General features: G+C 38.5%; 4 protein-coding genes across 8 annotated transcripts; 2 read left to right on the top strand and 2 right to left on the bottom strand.

The window, feature by feature from the left end:
- The first annotated feature begins 1,985 nt into the window (after positions 1-1,985).
- Positions 1,986-3,873, top strand: LOC132793620 (uncharacterized). The gene is made up of 4 exons (XM_060803628.1): positions 1,986-2,123; positions 2,409-2,834; positions 2,891-3,145; positions 3,201-3,873. The coding sequence occupies exons 1-4, from the start codon at positions 2,101-2,103 to the stop codon at positions 3,463-3,465; spliced, it is 969 nt and encodes a 322-aa protein (XP_060659611.1). The 5' UTR covers positions 1,986-2,100; the 3' UTR covers positions 3,466-3,873.
- LOC132793621 (cyclic GMP-AMP synthase-like receptor) lies at positions 3,644-4,799 on the bottom strand. The gene has a single exon (XM_060803629.1). The coding sequence runs from the start codon at positions 4,699-4,701 to the stop codon at positions 4,096-4,098; it is 606 nt and encodes a 201-aa protein (XP_060659612.1). The 5' UTR covers positions 4,702-4,799; the 3' UTR covers positions 3,644-4,095.
- A 903-nt stretch (positions 4,800-5,702) lies between these two features.
- Positions 5,703-20,849, top strand: LOC132794084 (protein draper). Of its 5 annotated transcripts, XM_060804324.1 has the most exons (12): positions 5,705-6,055; positions 14,000-14,353; positions 14,418-14,581; positions 14,649-14,774; positions 16,286-16,532; positions 16,606-17,642; positions 18,393-18,599; positions 18,658-19,158; positions 19,225-19,533; positions 19,589-19,744; positions 19,837-19,869; positions 19,990-20,849. In XM_060804324.1, exons 2-12 carry the CDS (start codon positions 14,205-14,207, stop codon positions 20,238-20,240), a joined length of 3,180 nt encoding a protein of 1,059 aa, XP_060660307.1. In that variant the 5' UTR covers positions 5,705-6,055; positions 14,000-14,204; the 3' UTR covers positions 20,241-20,849. The 5 variants fall into 5 exon arrangements, with proteins under 5 accessions (XP_060660310.1, XP_060660307.1, XP_060660308.1 ...); XM_060804325.1 differs by lacking the exon at positions 19,837-19,869 and having other exon boundaries at positions 5,706-6,055; XM_060804326.1 differs by lacking the exons at positions 16,286-16,532; positions 16,606-17,642 and having other exon boundaries at positions 5,706-6,055.
- Positions 12,194-13,457, bottom strand: LOC132794087 (uncharacterized). The gene is given in 3 exon segments (XM_060804332.1): positions 12,194-12,411; positions 12,413-13,243; positions 13,309-13,457. Coding segments are annotated over 2 exon segments (960 nt in total). The 5' UTR covers positions 13,241-13,243; positions 13,309-13,457; the 3' UTR covers positions 12,194-12,279.
- Positions 20,850-20,899: the final 50 nt, after the last annotated feature.

A 20,899-nucleotide genomic window follows, 5' to 3' on the forward strand; every position in this document is an offset into this window, starting at 1 on the left:
GAGAGTCAACTCACACTGGGAAAAATTGTATAAATTAGAAATAAATTATATATGTACTATATATCGGCGATGGGCTAGTTGTGACTAGTTTCGTTCCAATAAAAATGTCACGCATTTTTTTTAATGTATTTCTTTAGTGCTCGAACATTAAGTTGAGTGAGTGATTCCAAACTGATCGCAAACGCATTTAGAAAAATAAATAAGTCGAAACGTGAGTCAGAAAACAATAAAAGAATACAACAAAAAAACATTAAAACACACACTTAAAAAAAACCCAGCTCATTTAGCAAGCTCAATAATTTCTTTCATTGAACACATTTTCAAAATGTTTTATTGTTATATCTGCGATCGTGACCTAAGACTTTGCCTAATATAATTTTAATTTCGTTTTGGTGCAATTCGAAATGCGTTGATTATTTTCTGTGTAATAACGACCACACGCCTGCCAAGGACCCTGCTTCGATTTTTCATTTCACAATGAAAGACAACGCCCACGCGATAAGTATCCCTCGCCCATCAGTCTGACTAGCCTCCCAGTGTATGTGTGATTCTGAGTTTGAGTGTATTCTATGTTTGTGTTTGTGCGTCTCCCTAGGCGCTAAAATCAACGTAACGAACTTGAAACATTTACTCACACTCTCAATGCAGACCCGTTTGTCCATGTCCAGTCTCAGACAGGGTCCCAACTGACAATTTTATCGCGATTCACCGCCAGGCAAATAAAAAAACCGAATAACTGAATTCGACTTCAGTGGAAATACTAAGTGGGTTGGGCCTAGATGAGTTGCCACACTCGTTCCAACTGGGATCTCCCTGCACAGAGAATCAAACTGTAGTTTAAGCCAGCGACACCCTTTATTATGCCTAATCGAAACAATCACTCAATTGATATCAAGCAACTGACAATAATAATTCTCATGTCCAATATTCCAGGAGTATTGGCAATTGAGCGGCCTCATTACATTCTGTACAATACTCTTAATACTTGTTCTTATATCCTTTTAACTATGGGACTTATATTGATTCCATCCGATCTGAATAAAAATAATACTATTTACTAGTGTGGATAATATTTAATCAGTCGAAGCGAAGCATACATCTAACAGATTCAAAAATTCTCGCAGCAGTTTAAGTTGGATTGTCATTGAAGGTTGTTGCGAATGTGAAGTGTGTCATTGTGAGCTTACCCTGCGAAAGAAAAGGCATGCGTAAACGAAAAGGTAAATGCAACAGTAACGTTTAGGATGAAGCTTAAACTACGTGACCAAGTGTCAAATTGCAGTTGCAACTTCAATTTGCATACCACGAACTTGAATTGCATTCAAGAGGGTGTGGCATGCAACAAAATGGGGTTCGTCAGGATATTGCCGCTGCTTCTACTGTGCGGTGCAACGAACTGTAAACTCTCAATAAAAACAATAACAAAAACAACAATAATAAAACCAACTCAACCTAATAAAAGAACAATTAAGAAAGCTGCAGTCGAGTATGAGATGGTTGCTACCCATTTGGAATAAAAGCTTAGTCTTAAAATATTCTAACCAAATATACCACAAAAGTACTAAAACAAACCAAAGGCTATATTTGGTATATTGAATAATTGTATTGCCAACCAACGCTCAAATGACAATTTTATCAACTACTCCGCTTGATCATCATCTTAGATGTTGTGAGAGTTTTTCGATCTCGTATAAAACAAAACATACAATTTTGTCACCTTAACGATAGCTTAGTTTTATCATTATATTATTTGTATATTAACGCTACACACAGCATTCAGAGTGTAGTCATAACTTTTCCACACTAATTAAAAGTTGAAAACTGGCTACAAATTGCAACAAGCCAGAGTCAGTAGCAACTTAATTGGAACAAATATGTAATGTTTTGCTTCTCGTGCTTTATTGTTGTTCCCACAGGCAGCTATAGCACTCGTGGGACTTTCTAGTGACAACAACGGTCCACATATACAGGCACCCAAAGCATCACCAGACAAAACGTCTACAACAGCTCACCAGAGGGACAGCGATTAAGTCGGACACAAAGACGCAGATTAAGTAGATTTCCCAATCCTCCGGCAGGCAAAACGACAGATCTGACAAAATGCACGAACGGCACGTGAAAAAGTAAGAGAACAAAATAACAATGTTGAACTTTTATATATTATATTATAGCCTGGAAATACAAATAAATTATTAGTAGCAGACAATACTTTGCATATGCATGTTGACTCAATCTAATATATTTTATTAGTAATTTAAAAATAATAATTTTGACACAATTGTTCCGCAAGATAAATGACATTTCCTACTAAGGAAATCTATCTATCTTTCTGTAGTTTTCCCAGACAAGAAGCTAAAAAATCTCTTACTGGCATTACCTGATTAACTAATAATTTTTACCGATTGCAGACTGAAGGGCGGTCATTACGTGGCCACACATGGACGTCTCACGCCTGATCCGCCGTATGTGCACTCAAATCGAGGCTACTCCACGGACGGCGAGGAGTCGCATTCGCATCGGGGCCACTCGGAGTATACGCTGGCTCATGAACGAATCTCCCCAAATTCCCAGGGCCATTATAACTCTTCACGAAAGAATCGAGCTGTTCACGGCAATGGCCTGCAAGAGCAACAGCACCTGCAGCATAGCTATAGCCACAGTCAGATGGGTCTCTCCAGCTCCCCAGACAATGGTGGTCCCCGTTCATTGAGCGGTCCACCGCCGACACGACAACCCCCGCGTGCTCCGTCCGCGCTGAGCTACGATCAGGCAGGCGATGCGGGCAGCGACATCTATGTGACCAGTGCCGCATACAAGGCGCCCTCTGAGATCAGGCAAGTGCACCTTTCAGTACACACAGGTTACCAACTAACTAGCATTGTCCCTACAGCCGCTACAGTCATCGTCCAGTGTCGCGTGGGGCGCCTCGCAGCGTCTATTCGGTGGCCAGCACAGCGAAGACGGGTCGCAGCGGACGATCGACAACCCGACGTGGCGCAAAGATCGAGACGATGTCTGCACCAAACCCTTTTTGCCCAAATGTCAAAGGCGTTTGCTGCCTGATGCTGTTGCTTAATCTGGGTCTTATTCTTGTCACCCTTGGTTTTGTCATCGTGGTGCAGTTTTATGAGCCCGTATACGTTTGGTAAGTGCATATTCATTCCGTTATCATACTCTCGCTTATGCTAATGCTCTTACAGGGTATTGGGCATCATATTTTTGATATTTGGCTTCCTCACGCTGATCGGCTGCATGATCTATTGCGTGTATGTGTGCCGCGATGTGAAGACGCCTTCACAGGTGCGTAACGAGGATCTCTATTGGACGCGGCACTGGCAAAAGAACATTGGCTACACGCCCCAAGAGATCAACTACAAGGCGGATAAGTACGATGCCTACTCCGATCGCTATTCGGTTAGCAAACTGAGTGGCAAGTACTCGGATCGTGAGAGTCAGCGATACTGAGATCGAGATAAATAAAGAGTCAACGGGGATGACAATCAAGTTGATCAATTAAAGTGATCTACTGACTGCATAGATCCTTGGGCGATTCAGCTGCCCTTGTTGCTCGTAATCGGCAAAAATATCTATTTTTATTGTCTAGGCAAATAGTTTTAAACGGTTTATTAACAAGGCCTCAACGTACCTGCTGCAAGTTACTTGCTAGTTTGTATGTTCTTTTAATTATTCATAGAGAGCGCGATAGAGTTACAGAAATACAAAAAGAGTATTGAAATGCTGCCATATTTCAGAAACAGATAAAGACGGTTTTTTGGCTAATTAGCGAACTTTTGCCTAAATTCTAACTTTAAATGCTTTATAACACGTGCAAAGCAGAAAATAATAAAAATATACATAATACAAATAATCCAATTACAAGTCCTCGTCACTTCACTTCGACGCCAAACAACTGATAGAGATCTTCTCCAGTTAAGTAATTAGCATCTCGACGTCGTATCAATTTGTTCAAAATTTTGCTCAGAATTCGCACATATTCTTGCCTCTGCTTCTTGCTCAGCTTGTCGAGATTGTTGTGATCAGGCGCTAAGTAGAAGGGCAAGTTATTAAGTCTCACGGCATGTAGCAAATTGACCATCATCGTTGGTCGCGTGGCCATTGATTTGGTTCGAACACAAATACAGGCACAAAATCAAACGAGATCTGGCGGCGATGATTACGATGCTCAGTTGCCAACATTGTGTGGGCTACTCCATAGCCATGAGCCGTATATTCCATGCTGTAGGCTCGTCCATCACTGCAGCGTATATTCTGCAATTTTGGCATTACGGCCGTAATGTTGTCGCGGAACCAACTCTGCACCGCAAGACGATCAACAAAGAATCCCTCGCCATCAACGTGCTTTATACAGTGATGATCCTTACCGTCGGCACGTAGAAAGATGAATCCCGGACGGGCAGAAACTGGGGTTAGACTGCAATTCAATTCAGTTTTAACGTGCATATCGAACTCATCCGGTAAACCAATCCGAATGCCATCCAAGTAACTGCCGCCCAAGCTTAGACCTTTAAATGCAGTTCGGAACAGTGGATCGTAACTTGCCATAGCGTTCACGACGGTATTTTCTATTATTTGCGCATCAGCGTTGAAAGTAGCTTTTGTATTATCGGGAAATGATAATGCGCTTAAAACGTACTCAATTCCTTCACCAAAAGTAAAGCAACTATCTCGATTAGAATTCATTTTTACCGCACAAGTTCTTATGTATGTACATATATTCCAACTGAACACGGCTTTTCTTGGGAAATACAAAATTCTAAACCAGGCATGATTTGATCGCCAGTGATCGTAAATTAAATTTCATAAATATACCAACACTAGGTGAAAACATCGTATACATTGATATTTTCAAATTCAGATTGTGAAAGCGGTTTTGGTATTTTTCATACATTTACACCACATATGAATATTGCGCTCAATATGGTCTCACCATACTTCGAATAATGTCCCATTTCCACAGCCACTCAGTTTTTTCACATTTGATCGAGTCGCGGAAATAGCAAAATATGGGCAACGGTAAGTTTTTAGTGTAGCCGCTCCGATGTAAAAATGCTGCGCAGAATGTAAACAAACTTTAACCACCAAATAATAAATAAGTGAGCGACATAAATAATAGAAAACTTTAAGCAGAAAGATTTTTAAAAATTTGAAAAAACCAGTCTTTGCTATGGATTTTTACATGAGGCAAATGTAACATTTCAAATATGTATATTATAAAAAAACGGAGAACTCCCAGTTATTAATGCTGTAAAAACAGGGCATTGCAGCTGCTTAATACACCATGCACACAAAAAATGACTTACTTCCCAAAGCTGTTAGCTATAGCACGCCGCTGCTGTTATGTAGCAATGTGGCCAAGCCTGATTTTTCATCATGAAATAAGTTTTGTTTCAGCGGTATTTTTCACCAGGTGGCAACTCTCAGGGTTTGCGTATTTTGGTATATCCCACGACATGTAAGGTCACACCCCTGGAAATATAACTGTTTATTGTTTAGAAATAAAGTCTCAAAATTAATAAAACCTTATAAATAATAAATTTATTTAACCTAAGGTGCGGCTACGAGAAATGTCAATAACAGACACCTAAATAAATCGATGCTCTAAAAGCATCGATGCATCGATAGAGCCATCGAGTTCCTCCACCTTCACCGCTCGCTGAGCATGCATTGTTTGGTAAGCAAACAGTTCCTCTCTTACAGCGTTCGAGTATGGATGGCTGTGTGTGTGTCGGTAAGCAGCTTCAAACGAAAAATTATTAAAATTGCTGCGTACATAAATCGTTTTGAGTGCGTTTCGTTAAAGTGTTTTGCGTTTTAATATCGCGCGAATATATATACACATATAATACGGAGTGTTATAATTTGGTGCCAAACAAGTTTAATTGTAAAAGTGTGAATAAATGAAGTAGTTATTGCAAAGAAAGCAAGTGAAAGAAATGCAGTGCATTTTGAGTGTATATTGAGCATATTCCATCTGAGTTTTTTTTATGTGAGAACGAGTAAACTAACTAAATTGTTGGAAACACAAATACAAAAGGTAAACTATGAAAACGATTGCATTTCTCCGGACGAAAATAGCAAATGGCGTAAAGAAATATGTGCCATTGTTTTCGAAATAAGTTGTTTTTGTGATTGTTAAATCAGTTGTTGTTTTTGTCTCTGCATTACGAAAGTTCCAGTTAGCTTTGGGCTTTCGAGTGTGTCTCATCGTTGTACGCTAGCTCGTGTGTTTGTGTGCGTGTCAATTAGCGTTCTTAAGTATTTTGAGCGTGTTAAAAAAGACAGTAAAACCTGTTTTGGCTTTTGCGGTTTGTCTCATTCCCTTATTCGCTTATTATTTATCATCGTTTTAAGGTGTTCTTTCGTTGAAAGAAAGCAGCAAAAGCAGCTCAATTCATGGATTAAATTGTGAGGCCAACATATTTGCAAATATTTTCCACTCATTTTGTTATGCTCTCTCTCGCTCATGCTCTTTGTCAATCAAAACAATTGTGTTGCCCGCATCCCGTTCGTTGATTAACAACAACAGTGAGATAGATATTTGTGTGTATGTAATTTACTGAATGTCTGCCTGTTCAGCAGAAAAACGAAGCTCGCTCTTCTAGCCACATGGTAAACAGACACTCATAACTCACACATATCCCGTTTATTTTTCTTTAAGTCAGCAAGCGTGCATTAAGTTCTCCTCAAATTCACGTATTTAGCGTACATATGTATGTACATACATATGTACATACTACTAAAAGATATTGCTTGCTTGCACAGGGTGATCGACGGGGGTAGCTGGCTTGGATTATGTAGCTTAGCTTCGCATTATTAACAGTTGCTTTTTCTTTTTTTGCTGCTACAGTCGCGTCTAATTGAATTGGCAGACAAGAATGTATTATAGTATTTACTAGTCATGTGAGTGCAAGATTTATTCTCATTTGCTGGCAATTTACTTTTTAAATTCAGTCAACAATTTGTTAAGCCGGTATTGCATCTTATTAAATGCACAGCTGTGTCAACATTCTTACGCTGATTATAGTATTCGTAAATATTGGGGATTACCCGAAAAGATTACCAGTGCCGCTCAAATCAATTTCTGGCGACAACAATTTACTACTACTCATGTGAAACTAAATTCCTTGTTCTCATTGCATTTGAAGGTGCCAATTAATCAGCTTAAAACAAAGTACAACAAACTCTAAGCGTTGCGGAAAGAGGCACCTTAATACACGAGCTCAGTTAAAGGGAGTTGGCCACAGAATGTAATTACTCAGCATAATGCACTTTAGAGGGTGCGGCAGAACAACAATTCTTGATTCCCTTGGATTGGGTTTGGGAAATGTTTTCCACTACGTGATGCTCACCAAATAACGTCAATGTCAGTCAGGAATGATGAAAAAGCCCAGTGCAAACAAGGAAGGTGCGTCGAGGTGAACCTGTTTCTGTCTCATTATGAGAACCTTTATTTTTCTTGTTGCCGTAGTACATGGCATTTTACTGGCATTGTTGTCGCTCTTCCACTCTTTGTTTCTTTCATTTGGCAGTTAGCCTTAAAGCAATTGCATTCTCTGGAAAAAAGTGGGTATGCAAACTGTTGAAACTTCTGCTTGATTACACAACATGTGGGACTCCATCATACACCTTCTAAGGTGTCTGCTGACGAGGCAAATCAGAAAACCGAATCAGCCCACCACTTTGATATCATTTTACATTTCTGCATTGAACTGACGTTTGCGAATATAGTCTGTATGTTGTATAGGACTTAAAACTTTGGACTATTTGAGTACGTGCACGTTTTATTTGTCACACATTGCCGGAATGAGCTCTCTAAATGTTTTGAACGTACACAAATGACTACCTAATACAAGATAATTACATATAATTTATTTCAATCGCTGTGGCTTGAAAGCTTCTACTCATAATAGATAAGACTTGATATTAAGTGAAATATGTTCATTTTAAAATCGAGAACATGAACTAATTAACAATATATACCAAATGTAGTAATAATATTGTCTGTTTTGCTGTTTGTCCGACTTTACAAAATCTTGCTTTTAGTATAGTTACATACATATTCAATTTGTTTCAGAACTCTTCCATTCTTTGTTCTTCTACACGCAAAAAACAAAACAACTTAAGTAAATTAAGAGCAGCAGCTCATTAAATTAAAAGTTATTCAAGGCACTGCTTCCACTGCAGAATTTAATCTCCAACTTTTGAATTAACAAATTATTGCTGCATCAATTTAATTGCTGGTCATCTTGCAAAATTCTTTCATATTGTTTTTTATGTTTATTTTCCAGTGCAAAATCCCCTTTAAGGAGAAATGTTTATTTTCCTTTCAATTATTTATTATTTCTTACTGCTGCTCGTATAATTATTGTTAACTTACGCTGTTTCCCGATTCAGGAATTTCAAATGAAATCAAAACAGTGATTGGAACTGATCCAAACTGTGACTTATGTTCCGTTTAGTTATTAAAAGCAGCTCGACAAAAAGTCATGTCTCAGCTCAACTTCCTTTGTTCAGTGGCTCTCAACTGCGCCATTTAATGCGATTGAATATCATTTATGTAGACTACACATGAAGATATGTACACTTGAAGCTAGCCACCCACGCTGATAGCAGCGTTAGCGATGAATGTATATACATACATACATACATATATAAAAAAGTCCAGAAAAACATCTGAAGATACGGAGCTAATCACATTCTGTGTGCATTGTGAGGACATCTAGAGCTCTCAGAAAATTGTGATATATGTTCCGTCTGGTTGCAAATTATATATTTGTTAATTAGGTCAACTAAAAAACAGTTAGTTATTTGATCTACGAAGTGATTCAGGCTGTTTAGACAAGTACTCAACAAGAGATTGACAAGTAATATTCGGTGCGCTATCGATCGAATATTACATATATATACATACATATATATACATATTTGATCAATGAGTTGAAATAAGCAGAAAGTACCCACTTTCCAACTGCACGTTTGCCATATGACAAACCGCAAATCTGGATAAGCGTTAGCTTATGAAATATATTAATTATTAAAATTAGCCCTCGTGAATGGAAGCAATGCCTAGTAATTGAGGCACAAGACCAGATGTTCGATTGCTGAATGAATGACTAAACTGGCATCGATACAACTTTCCATTGAATACAAATCACAATGGGCATATGAGCAATAGATGTAAATACAACAACATGCTCGTATACAGATACAGACACAACCGCAAATAGCCTAAGATGCCGGCTAGTTTTCTGCTCTCTATCTATCTCTCTCTCTCTCTCTCTCTCTATTTCCTTCCAGCGCTTGCCCCGCATGACTCATACGAGTCATTTTCATTTAGTTCATTAACAAATTGTAAATACAAAAATGTGTATACTACAGACAGACTTGAATGTATGTACATAAGTGCATAATGCAGATCAGAAAAGCGACTCCAAATAAACACAATCCAGGCAATGCATAAGAATTCCTGTAATATTATGTTATAAATATTTGCAATAGTATGAATATCTAATCATAATTGCACAGATAATAAGATTGGCATTGCAGTAAACATGACAGTTTCTCGTCCGTTTAAATTGATTGGAGCTGGTAAAATGTAATGAATGTTTGGAAAAATGTTTCCTATTTGAACTCTAAATAAATACATTTATAGCGATTGGTGCTCTTTAGATGCAATGATTCATTTAGCCGGCATAAAGTATCTGCATGACCGTCTGAAATCTGTGCGTTTATATTATTATATGGAAAAATGTAATATATACATATATGTATATATTTATATGTACATATATAGATGTGTCTGCTTCTTGTGTAGACATATTATTAGTCACTCGGCAGGGCGTCTTATCGACAGCGTGTTATCAGTCATAACGCGAAGGAGCAGCCTTATCTGTAAAGAGTTGTAGATTGGAAGAGAAAGACAGATAAGCTAATCTAATAGTTGTAATTGTGTTTCTTGTCGAGCCTTTCTGATTTTATTTATTTTTATTGTAAGAATAACCGTTAGTTTGAACAACATTTTTCAGCTCCTGACCGTGGTCAAGGCTATGGCAATTGAATTAAACAAAGCACGTAATTTAAGCTAATGGCCTGGCATCCATTTCTTCAGTTTTCACCTCCTACACTTAACAAAAATGTTAAAAATAAGGGTTTTGTTCTTAGTACTAAGAACTTTGGCTCTTATTAATAAACAAATCTTATAAGATTTTTGTTTTGTTTTTTACTATTTTATTATTTTATTAGCGCAATTGCAGTTTTTCAAGAAGGCAATGTTCATTATTTCGCGCAGTATTTGAATCCTGGTCATCCTTTCTTAGAATGCAATAAAGAATAGTTCGCAACACCTCGACTAACTGAGTTTTGACCGAAAGCACTGAAAGCTAGACAAAAACTTTATAAAAATTTCGATGGATTATAGAATTTTATAACCTAAATCTAGTATTTTTGGTCGTATTTGGAGAATTTAGCATTTTTCAGACTAATGTTCTTGGTTTTAAAATTTTTTTCTAAAAGTGGTTCTATTTTAAGAACACAAGACATACGAGTATGTTCTTGATTTTAGAAATTGGTCTTTTTTCAGTGTGGATACATGTTCTACACATTGATATAAAATGATATACATAGTTTTGGTAGGAAATTTCGTATTGTCACGCGATTACGATTCACGTGCCACTATATACTTGAATACAAATCTGTAATTATATTTAATTATTAAATCTAGATATACTAATCTATCATTACTGGCAATTGTCGTTTGGTCACGAAGCCAAAATGATGACAGGTATTTTTCAAATGGTGAACAATGTGAATTCTACAAGAATTAGAGTATTTCCAGTTTTAAAAGCGTTCTGTTGTTGTTTACCTTAAATGTATGCAGTGCGTGTTTAAATATATCTGTACAAATGAGGACGACATATGATATTATATTTATTTCATGTATTACATTTTCTTTGTAAAACTTCTCCGTCAATGTTGTGCAACCTATTGCCATTTGATCGTTTGTATCCTGATCACTGGACTTCACTTGGGTTATTTCACATCTACTCTTGACATAATTGACACGCGTCTTATTTCAAATTTTGTATAAAGTACTTTTTTAGTAGGTAAACTGAGACCCTCGGTGCCCTTTAAGCTTATCTCAACTATTACCTTGAAACTCGTACCGAAACTAAAGAAGCTTTGCTTTGAAATAGCTTTTTTTTCTCAGTTCTCTCTTCCTCTTCAGCTTCCTCTTTTGATTTGTTATTACTATAAACTTGAGCGTGAATCCCAATTAGCATAAAGCAATTTTTATTTTGCTGAAATTTATAATAAATAAATGACGCATCGCAAAACAGGCGCGCTGTATAGCTTATGACAGTGACTCGAGTACGCAGAATATTATACAGAATACACATACACATACTCGAATGCTATGTGGGGTTTAAAGTGCAGTGCAATTGAAAGTGAAATGAACGCAGTTGAGCGTGGAGATCGCTATCCATACTGTGGCGACTGATGAGCAACGGAAATGCTTTTGTTGCTCTGCATTTTTATTATAAAACAAAATAGTTTAATATAACGAACTATTTAATTATGGTTGCGTTCCTTTTTTCTATTTGCAATTTCTGCGTGTGAACTCTAACATATATTACGGCACAATAATAGAATTCTATTGCTTTTCCATCTGATATATATTTGAGCATATACAAAATACTAGTAATGTCCTCATAAAGCATTACTTATTGCATTACTTACTGCAGATTCTTACAATTTGCGGTAACTTATATTTTATAAAATTTTGAATATTTCGATTGTTTACTCTATGACCAATTCATATTCATTTAAATTATGAATTCATGTAATACTTCTTGTAAATTATTTGACTAAACTAAAAGGTAAACATAAACTTTAACTTAAAGGAATAGTGTTACCAATTTTGATATTCTGTTCAAAATCATTAAGCGATTTCACTTTTGTATTGAAATATTTGAATTATACGTAAACTTATTTTTTTTTTTTATATTTTATTGCCGCAAAGTAAAATGCTTATGTATAGAGTGCAAGTTTTTGTTTTTGGTATTGGTCAAGGTTAAGAGATCACTGTAAGAAACATTGTACAAGTCTCGTTAATGGATACTTTTGGAATTTGAAAGTGGAGTATGCTGCTTATCTCTCTTTCTATCTTTTTCTCTCTCTCTCTCTTTCTCTCTCTCTCTCTCTCTCTCTCTGCTATGTAAGTGTGTAAGTTAGTTTGGCTAACGTCGCGTTTCAAAATATTTAGCCTTTTTGTTGACGCAGATGGCGATACAGCGAGTTTAGACAAGTCTTGGTATGAAAAAGAGTAGCTACAATAAAGCCAATAAGGCTAATAAAAAACAGCCAGGGTGTGATGAGCAGAATACCCAAAAAACAGCAATACGTCGTTGACTTTTGCGTTGGCCATGCGCCACAGGAACTGACGCACCAAGCTACGCAGCATGAACTTGGTGCTCCACAAGCGATAGCTCACCTGGGTGAAACGTATGCCCATGGATACGCCGTTCACCATCACACCGGCTAAGACGATTCTGAGCAGCTGCAGCATCAGGAGCACATGGCTATAGATAGAGTGCGCACGGCAAAGTTGCAGCTCCAGCTCCATGCGCTCCTGTCGTTGTAGCGTCATCTTTGACTTGACGAAATCAAAGACATGAACCCAATATTTGCGGGCGGTGCACTTCGGGCCAAAGTCCTTCCTGTGTTGACGATACTCGGTCTCCGAGTCCGTATCGCTTTGATGGTTGCCATGACTATGAAGTATTGCATCGTTTTGGTGTTCCATGGATCTATAAGAGCCCAATGGATCCAACTGATCCACTCGATCCATGTGCGAATACTCATCACTGGGCATAGCATTGTTATAGCATGATCCAAGTGTCAAGTTGGGCATATCCCCCTCGTAGATGTTGTTCTTGCTAAAGTAGTTAACATTGCTTGGATTGTTGTTAAGGTTATTGTTGCAGCCGCTATAGTTATTACTAGTGTGGAAGCTATCGTCGGTGTCATAGCTGCGGGGCGTGCCACTGCGTAGTCCCCGCTCATGCCCCACAGCCCCCGCATTGCTGCGCTGAGACTGCTGAGCCAACTGCACCAAAAATGGCATTCCATTGAGACCATCATTCCTTCCATACTTTGATGATTTGTGCTGTTGCACATTGAAGACGCCCCCTCCTGTGTACGGTGATCGTTGTTTCTGCATTATCTGTTACAGATTGCATCCCTATTAGATCACATTGAACACTTAAAGTTGGCAGATGATAAACTTACCGCATTTGCTTTCCCAATCTGTAATCTGCAATTACCTTTTGTTTATTACGATTCGTTTTAAGATACGAAGATTCGACTGTGTGTAAATTTTGCTACGCTCTGATATATGACGTATTAAATGAATTTTTTGTTGATCTATGCTCACTTAAATTGTAGGCCTACTCTAATCCCTAGAAGAGGCAAATTTTTCATTAAGGCAAAAATAACCTTATGTCGATCACACTTATACTGTGCAACAATCAGATCTTAAGAATCTTAGTCAATTAGTTAGTTACTAAGTTATCTTACTTCCAAAATCGTTAGTTACATTAGCAAAATGTTTGTATAATAGCCGATTTTCCGCTAGTCCGTAAATCCTGAATGACTTTTTCAACTTATATGCTGAATATTTCATTTCATTTTAATTATTAAATGTCTTTAGTTGATTTTATGTTCAACAGCTAGTTAATCTTTTTTATGTCTAAGTTTCTTTAAAAGCCACTTTTAATTCGTGTCCTTGGCTTGTTTATATGTATGTGAACATGTTTTTTCACTAGCGTTTTTAACAAATTCTTGATCACTCTTATGCTAAGCTTGCGTTTTATAAAAACCAATGTATACAGTTATTTCCCTATAAAAAGTACTCTTACTATACCACTTAATACATAACCCCTATTAGATTTTAATGCTGATCTCATGTCTTCATTTGCAGTTGTTGCCTCTTTTGTTCCATTGCTGACTGTTTGATTGCGTGATTATACGAGCTCTGAGTCAATCCCAGGAACAAGCTTAATCTATATACACCACCCATACAGCTTGATTGCAGTTGCATCGGCGACTCATTTTAAAGTAATGTGTTGAGTTGTGTTCCTGATACGACACTGAATAACAGAATATATTGGATAACACTGCCAATAATGCACAACTGCGAAATGTCGCGGCTCAGCTTGAAGCTTGCATTGCAACTACTTGCATTGCAACTATTGCTGATGATGGTGCACACCGAGATCATTGATCAAAGCATTGATGAACCGGAGGGACTCAATGTCTGCAAAAAACGCGAAAAGTAAGTAGTTAGACTAAATATTTCATCCTTAACGAAAATAATCTGGAAAATGTGTACTTTGCAGCTACAATGTGGAGGTGGTCATTACTGAACTCCAGTCATTCCAGGAGCGTGGTTCCACGTGGTGCCTCAATATTCCGCCTAGCTGTCCCACCTACCGCATAAAACATCGTGTGGTGAACAAAACTCAGACTTTAACCAAAGCTCGCATAGTGCGTGACTGTTGTGGTAAGCGTTCCCTTCCATTTCCAGAAAAAAAGAAATACATTCTCTAACCAAAATTTCCCTCTTTTAGATGGATACGTACGCCAGGGTAACCAGTGTGTTCCTCATTGTAGTCAGCCCTGCCAACATGGTGAATGTGTAGCTCCAGAGAAGTGCAAGTGCACAGAAGGCTATGGAGGACCTGTCTGCAATATAAGTTCGTTTCATTTTATTATACAAATACGTAGTAGTCGATGTCCCTTTAAGAGATTTGTCTTTTTCCCGTGTTTGTTTGAAAAAAACTATACTGAAATACCTTGGGTGCGTGGACTTGGCTCAACTGGCAACTACCGCAATTGCACAAAGTGTGCGCTACTCTTGCAGAGTTGAGATACAAATAACTGCTTCTCAAGATAAACGTAGAATTGAGCAACGGCAGTATTATATTTGATCATCAATAATACTTAATTTCTATTGTCATCTAATAATGTAATTTAATGTTAAACTCTTAGTAGAATATTCAAAGAGAAATTTAGAAAAGTACCATTAGCTGTACATATGTAGGTACTTCTACTATAGGCGAAACTACATATCTGTAGAATGTTAATGTAGTTATTGGACATTAGTTCATTCTAGCAAACCATAAGAAGAGAGTACAAACTGTAAAATTGAATTATTACCAAAATTTAGAAAAATCGTGTAGTCCTGTAATACTGTACCTTATATTGAACATACATGAAAGTGATAACTAAGCTAGATTCATGAGGCAAATGTAAATATGTGTATTTTACACTATGTTAATGAAGAAAGGCAAGAGTGAGACCAAGTTAAATGTTAGGGATTAACGAATAAATACAAATTATTCATGTTATGTATTGCTCTGCAAGAGTATCAGAACTTCGGATATTCGAAGAAGCTTTCTCGGTTGGCACATTTGTTTTTTTTAATTTATATGTTTTTTTTATATGCTTTTGTTTTTAACTAATCTCTTGTCTTGTAGTGTGTAGTTTTTAAATTTACTAATTATGTTCTCTACACTCCACCACCAACACATACTCACATATACATATACACTTATATAAACTGACGTCTATATTAAACCCCACTGTGGCTCGCACCCTACTCTTCTAACCAGCTTGGGCTAGCACACTGAACAACGCGCTCTTTGGCTAATTCTAAATGTCGACTAACCACGTCTCCACTTCCTGCAACACCCCTTAATCTCGGCAGCTGCAAATATGTTTTTATAATGTGTGTTCGTCTAGTCTGTAAATAACTGCAGCACATATCGGTTATAAGCAACAATATAGTATTTCCCCATAGACAATTTCCTACAGCTCAAATTGTGCACACAAAAAATGTCTTAGATAATTAAAAAAAAAACATTTGAACTAATTATTGGCATCAGAAGATTTTTAATAGAATAGAAAAAGGCTTAAAATAATACGTGAAACGATCTCCATTATTTAGAATTTTACAATTAATTAGACAACCAAGAATACGATTAACGTACTATATTCCGAACGTTTTAAAATGTTCCATTTTAATATGGGGACTTTGTTTGGATTTCAATAAATGTTCAAAGTAATAGTCATGGTCTTTAGAGAGTGCACTTTCTTTATAATTAAAATAATTTAAAAATGAATAGTCCTAATTGTTGTAAAAATGTTGCCACATATAACCGATATGCAGGCTGATAATCTTAATGTGAACACAACTCTTCGGCAGATTGCTCGCCTGGCCTCTATGGCATCGACTGTCAACTGAAGTGCGATTGTCTAAATGGTGCAACATGCGAGCCTTACAGCGGCAAGTGCGAGTGCGCCAAGGGTTACACGGGAACCAGATGCGATGAGTTATGTCCGCCTCAACGATATGGGGAGCAGTGTGCCGAGGTATGCCGCTGTGAGAACGGCGGAAGCTGCGATCACATCTCTGGCAAATGTTCGTGTGCACCCGGTTTTATGGGTCCCCTGTAAGTGGAGCAATGATTCTCCGATTTGCACAATTCCCTGAAACTGCTCTTTTAATACATACGCCTTCATCAGATGCGATATGCCTTGTCCCGATGGCAAGCATGGCGCCAAATGTGAGGAGGATTGTCGATGCCAGAACGATGGACACTGTGATCCGCAAAATGGCGCCTGTGAATGTACCATTGGCTGGACGGGCGATGTCTGCGCCAACAAGTGTCCAACTGGGAGTCATGGACTCAACTGTGAACTACACTGTCACTGCTTGAACGATGCACCTTGTCATCACATCACTGGACGTTGCGAGTGTCCGCCCGGCTACATGGGCGAAGTGTGCATGGACGAGTGTCCTCTGAATACCTATGGACGTAACTGCTCTGAAAAATGCAACTGCGAGAACGATGCCGCCTGCAGCCGGACTGGCAAATGCATCTGTGCGCCAGGCTGGGAGGGAGAGCGCTGTGAACGTCGCATTTGTGATATTGACAAGTATGGAATAAACTGTAACAAAACTTGCGAATGCGAGATGGAGCACACGGATCTATGTCACCCGGAGACAGGACGTTGCCAGTGCAGCATCGGCTGGAGCAGCGATCAGTGCACGCGTCCTTGCGCCTTCCTCAAATATGGTCTGAACTGTGAGCAGAACTGCGATTGCCGCAATGGAGCCAACTGCTCGCCTGTGGATGGCACTTGCTTGTGTGCTCCCGGCTTTACTGGACAACGCTGCGAAGAAAGCTGTCCGACGGGGAGCTATGGTCAGGATTGTGCCTTTAAATGCGATTGTCAGAATGGTGCCAAGTGCGCTCCAGAGACAGGCCAATGTCTATGTGCGCCAGGTTGGCGCAACAACAAATGCGATAGACCCTGTGATCTCAATCATTTTGGCGATGGGTGTCGCAGTAGTTGCCAGTGCCAAAACAATGCCTCCTGCAATCCTATTAATGGTAGCTGCACCTGTGCTCCTGGTTGGATGGGCGACCACTGTCAGCAGAAGTGCGACACTTTCCTCTTTGGAATCGACTGTGCTTTCAGGTGCCAATGCGATACGTCCAACACAATCGCTTGCGAGGCTTCCACCGGCCGTTGCCTATGCAAGCAGGGTTGGCGAGGTACGACTCTGGGCGGTTAAACAAACCTTTAAGAGACTCCACTCATCTGCTGCTGTTACTCAGATACCCAACTATGCACTCACACACTTCTTCATACACTCGCGCTTGCCTCTCAATCGACATTTTTCACTTTTAATTTGCGCCTCATAAAATCATTTTATTAAAATTCAATTTAAATTTCCCTAAATCAATTCCATGCTTTTCGCATTTTCATATAAATGTGATCAAATTTTCTCTAAAAGCTTCTGCGTCTCTTTCTCACCTTAAAACTCTTAGACATTCTTTCTCTGAACTTGCTTTCTGATCGCATATCTTCTATTGTCATGAAAAGACCCAACAAACAAAATTACTTCAAGTATTCTATTCTTCTCTCATCTTATTTTCCTCTTAATCTCTCTCTCTCTCTGTAGTATAGAGTCCTAAAACAGATTCTACTCTGCAATTTAAGTGCACGTGTTATAATCCAATTTCCAATTTCCACTGTCTTTAATAATCACAAGCACATAGCAATGCTAAATCTCCATAAATTTGCATGCAATCTATTCAATCTAATCACTATTCTCTTTCTTGATCTATTCAACTTTCGCTCTTAAAACACACAAATACTCTCATAACTCATAATTACACTTTTATTTTTCATTAATTCATGTTCGCACATTTTGTTTGTTAACATTTCTTATAGTTAATTTGTGTCTTTTGTTTTGCACTCGATGTGTGTTTATTTTCCCGTTTTGTGTCCCGCACCCAAAGGCGTTAACTGCGAAACGAACTGTTCGAGCGGTTACTATGGTGAAAATTGTGATCAAGTTTGCAGATGCCTGAACAATTCATCCTGTGACTCCGATACGGGTAACTGCATCTGTGCACCCGGCTGGACCGGCGTCGACTGCGCCGAGCCATGCCCCGACGGCTTTTATGGGTTGGAATGCAAGGAACGCTGCCAGAAAAGTACGCACGGTAAGTCAGAAATTGAAGATTCTTCATCAAAAATATGTATTCTTATCAATTTTTATAGGCAATACCACATGTGATCATATTACCGGTGAAGTCGTTTGTCGCCCCGGCTACTTGGGTCTCACCTGTGAACACGCCTGTCCGCAGGGTCTCTACGGTCCCAGTTGCAAACTAAAGTGTAACTGTGAACACCAGGGCGAGTGCAATCCTGAAAATGGCCAGTGCACCTGTCTGCCCGGCTGGACAGGAGCCAATTGCAATCAGTCCTGTCCCCAGGACACCTATGGCGCTGGCTGCAGTCAACATTGTCGTTGCCAAAATCATCGCAGCTGCCGCAAGAACGATGGTCACTGTATTTGTTTGCCAGGCTGGATGGGTGACAATTGCGGCTCGATTTGTCCCGAAGGTCTTTATGGTGACTATTGCATGCACTCTTGCGACTGTCCCTCATCCAATTTCCAGTGCCATGCGGCGCAGGGTTGCGTCTGTCGTAGGGGTTACACTGGCGAGAATTGTGATGAGTTGATTGCGTCGCAACGCGTTGCTGAATCCGTACAAGAATGTAAGTGACACTCCACTAAAATATTGTCTTACACCCAATAAATTAATTAATTTTTTCTTCGTTTAGCAAGCAATGCTGGCGTTGCCCTGAGCTTAGTGCTATTGACCATCTTTATGGCTATAATCTGCGCCGTGTTTCTGTACTACCGCCGTCGTGTATCCAATCTGAAAACAGAGATTGCTCACGTTCACTACACGCATGAAACAAATGGTGGCGGCTGGCCACCAGCGAATCATAACTTTGACAATCCGGTGTATGGCATGCATCCCGAGACGAGTTTGTTACCGAGCCATTTGCGACCCAAGATGAACAATTTTAACCAGAATGGTTCACTGACTGCCGACTACGGTGATGACTCTAATGCCAGCAGCAGAGGTGTGTTCATTATATTTCAAAGTAGATGTCATCATTTTAAACTTTATTTTTACAGTGGGCAGCTATTCAATTAATTATAATCATGAGTTGCTCAACAAAAACTTGAATGCCGATCTAACCAATCCAAATGTGTATAATGCCATTGGCGATTCATTAAAGGAGGAGCATGTCTACGATGAAATTAAACAGAAGGAAGGCTACAAAGATCCCGGTAAGTTTTATGATTTCCGATATAAATTAATGCGACTAACAACTACATGGCTTCCTCATTTACAATGCACACATACATTTGCTAACATAAAGTGAAAATTTATAGCAAAATATTGTTTTTGGGAGGTAAGCAATAATCAGTGTGCCGTGCTGTCAGTTTTTGTAATAATTTTCATAAGTTGTCCCTCACCATATAATATGTATTCAATATAAATTTAAAACTAATTGACTTATTTTTGTACTTAGATGAGTATGATCACTTGGACTATTCTCGGCCAAGTACTTCGCAGAAGCCACACTATCATCGAATGAACGACACTCAGCTGAACATCAACCATGACGAAGAGAAGCCCAGCAACGTTAAGAACATGACAGTGCTGCTACAAAAAAAGCCGGAACCGCCAACGGAACCAGAGCCGCAGCATGAGAGCTTTGACAATACCAATCTGGATGCAGCATCGACAGCATCACCCAGCTCGAGTCCAGAATTAAAGTAAACGTTGTGTGCCAGAGTCAGTTACTACGACTCTTACGTTCTGCCTCATCAAATGATGATGCGCTAGCGTAATTGATTTCATATCTAGATCTTTTAGTTTGTATAGTGTTTGATTAATATTTTTATTCAATGCAGTCCTCTTCTTTATTCTATTGTAAAATCGTACATCTTGTTTAGATTCCGACAGCGCTGCTTTCATGTCTATAACGTATTTTGTGCTCAATCGATAGTAAACTTTGTAATTTTATCCTTAGGGCTCTTTACAACCCATTGTTCAACATAACAAAATAACTGGTCCCAACTTTTGTAAATGTTTCGTATTCAATTGGTACCATTTATTCATATGCATATTCATTTTTCATGCACATATCTAAACATAAGTACCTCTTCCTTTTAATAACAAATTGTGCTGTTGATGATTGTATAGCAATTGTGAATTCGAAATTCGTGTTACCTTTTTGCATCCTCGACCCGCAGAGGAATTAGCAATAATTATGAATAACGCATTATCATATACAAACATATATATTAATATAATCATATCAAATATTTAAGCATATGGTATTTATATTTTATTAAGCAATATATTTGTACAACAAAAAAACAAAAAGCTCATAATTGGAAGGTATTGTTGCAACGGATCGAATGCCAAATTAATTT

Source organism: Drosophila nasuta, chromosome 3, assembly GCF_023558535.2.
Source record: "Drosophila nasuta strain 15112-1781.00 chromosome 3, ASM2355853v1, whole genome shotgun sequence".
Taxonomy (NCBI): Eukaryota; Metazoa; Arthropoda; class Insecta; order Diptera; family Drosophilidae; genus Drosophila; species Drosophila nasuta.

Excerpts from the sequence above, each read along its gene's own strand:
- LOC132793621 (XM_060803629.1), bottom strand. The coding sequence starts at position 4,701 with ATGAATTCTAATCGAGATAGTTGCTTTACTTTTGGTGAAGGAATTGAG.
- LOC132793620 (XM_060803628.1), top strand. The coding sequence starts at position 2,101 with ATGCACGAACGGCACGTGAAAAA. Across the intron at positions 2,124-2,408 it reads CACGAACGGCACGTGAAAAA|ACTGAAGGGCGGTCATTACG; the intron begins GTAAGAGAACAA and ends TACCGATTGCAG. Across the intron at positions 3,146-3,200 it reads TATGAGCCCGTATACGTTTG|GGTATTGGGCATCATATTTT; the intron begins GTAAGTGCATAT and ends ATGCTCTTACAG.
- LOC132794084 (XM_060804324.1), top strand. The coding sequence starts at position 14,205 with ATGCACAACTGCGAAATGTCGCGGCTCAGCTTGAAGCTTGCATTGCAA. Across the intron at positions 17,643-18,392 it reads ATGCAAGCAGGGTTGGCGAG|GCGTTAACTGCGAAACGAAC; the intron begins GTACGACTCTGG and ends CCGCACCCAAAG. Across the intron at positions 19,534-19,588 it reads CTCTAATGCCAGCAGCAGAG|TGGGCAGCTATTCAATTAAT; the intron begins GTGTGTTCATTA and ends TTATTTTTACAG.